At 36.3% G+C, this 2210-nt stretch overlaps 1 protein-coding gene across 1 annotated transcript; it reads right to left on the reverse strand.

Moving 5' to 3' along the window:
* Positions 1 to 791: 791 nt before the first annotated feature.
* Positions 792 to 1797, reverse strand: LOC143803799 (olfactory receptor 5B12-like). The gene is given in 2 exon segments (XM_077281567.1): positions 792 to 980; positions 982 to 1797. Coding segments are annotated over 2 exon segments (1005 nt in total).
* Positions 1798 to 2210: the final 413 nt, after the last annotated feature.

Consider the following 2210-nt stretch of genomic DNA (forward strand, 5'->3'; position numbering starts at 1 on the left):
CCAATTCTACTAAAGACAGTTCCAATTTATTTGATGGTTCTCCTTTAAAAAATGCTCATTAAAGCATATACCCCTGCCTGGATATTCAGTAATCGGTTGTGATCTATATGAGAATCTAGTATCGAGTGTTCTGTTTCCCTGCAGCTCCACCCCAGACGAAGTTAAGCATTGCACATTTTAAAGTCCATGGCTCTGTGTGTTTAGGAGTTGCCAGGTCCTCCAGCACAAGATATGCTATTGGTAGCCACTATATGCTCTGGCCAATAGATGAACAGGATAGGCACAGTAGGAGAAAAACACAATCATCAAATAAGGTTTGGGCCGTGAAGTGAAGGTTCTTAGAATTAGAAGCAAATTCCTAAACTTAAGCACTCCCTCTTACATCTCGAGAACGGAAAGTCTTCTTTCATAGAGTTCCTCCAACCTTTGATTTCGATCTTCTTGACCTTCAATCTTAAAGTCCCTAGAAGTGAGGTTTTTCTACTTCAAGAATGTACCCCTTGGAATTCCAAATTCCCCACAAAATAACAAGGAGATCATTCTTTTTTTCTGCCTGTATACTTAATTTTTGAGGTTGTGAAATAAGTATCTACAGTTGTCCATTATTTTCTTTCAACATTTTGGAAATCTGTGTCAAAAAGCTTTGATATAATTGCTCTTCTAACTTTCTACATTTTTACATATTTTTTTAAATTACCATTTTCATTCTGCGCATTTACAACTTGCCTTTTATCTCAGCAACTCATTGGCTTTACTCGCCCCTACCTGACCCTAGAAACACAGTTTAGTCATTATCTTACATGTAACCTAGACTCTGAACTATTAGTTATAACAGATAAAAAATGCATAGAGCATACAGATAAATATTGTTTCGCCTGTCCCATGCTCCATCTGAAAGATTTTTTCACATCTTTATTTTTCAAGCTATAGATTAGTGGATTTAACATAGGGACAGCAGCTGTATTGAAAAGAGCAAAAATATTTTTTAGATTCCAAGGTGTTCCTTAGGTTTGGTGTGAGATATTGTCCAATGAGGGTTGTGTAGAGCAAGATGAAGGACGTCAGGTGAGAGGAACATGTGTAGAAGGTCTTGTGTCTTCCAATGCCGCTCCGTATCTTCAATATGGTATTAATTATAAAAACATAAGAGATAAAAGTGAGAAGAAAAGGAATCAGGTTCAAAACTAGCAAACCTTCTATGAAGAACAACTTTTCTAAGAAGGAAGTGTCGTCACAAGAAATTCTCATCAGTGGAACAATGTCGCAGAAAAAGTGGTTGATTTCAAAGGATGAATAGCAAGAGAAGCTGCATAAGATCCCAACTGGTGGAATGACTTGTAAAAATCCCCACATCCAGTATATAGAAGCCAATAGACTACAACTTCTTGTATTCATAACCATGTGATATCGTAAAGGGTTACAGATTGCCATGTAACGGTCGTAGCTCATAGCAGCCAATATTAATAGTTCATGACCCATCAACGAACCAAACATGTACATTTGTATCATGCAAGAAGTATAAGAAACAGCCTTGTCCCGGGTGACAAAACTTGATAAGATCTTGTGAAGAGTGACAGTGGAACAAGACAAGTCCACAATGGACAAGTTACCCAGGAGAAAATGCATAGGATTATGGGGACGACGATCAAGACAAACCAAGAAGAGAAGAGCCACGTTACCACCAAGGGTTATGAGATAAATAAAAAGAACCAGGAGGAAAATTGGAACCTGAAGCTCTGGAACATCAGTGATCCCTTTCATGATGAAGTATTTGACAATTGTCTGGTTAGAATGCATCTTCTTCTCCAAGATCTAAGATCTAGACAAAATGCTAGAAAAAGAATATACAGAATATTTATTATAAATTAACTTAGAAATCAGAAGCATTGCTTACAGCTCTCGAGCCCTAATTTTAAACCTTTGAAAGGAACCTTAAACGGGGGTGGACACTTCTTTTTTCTTTTAGTGATCCCGTCAATCACTAATTCGGAGTAGGAGATGATATTCATACGTATATGATGATTATAATAAACATTTTAATTTTGGAGATAAAAGCACAACCAAAATTATAATTTTTTTAAAAAAATTGCATATTAAATAAGATACCGTCATTTTGTGTCTGGAAAGCTTAAGGGTAAAGGATGGACATGAAATGAATAAATAATTAGGAAGTTACCAAGAGAGGTCATATACACATCTTGATGATTTTG

This window comes from Ranitomeya variabilis, chromosome 2, assembly GCF_051348905.1.
Source record: "Ranitomeya variabilis isolate aRanVar5 chromosome 2, aRanVar5.hap1, whole genome shotgun sequence".
Classification (NCBI taxonomy): domain Eukaryota; kingdom Metazoa; phylum Chordata; class Amphibia; order Anura; family Dendrobatidae; genus Ranitomeya; species Ranitomeya variabilis.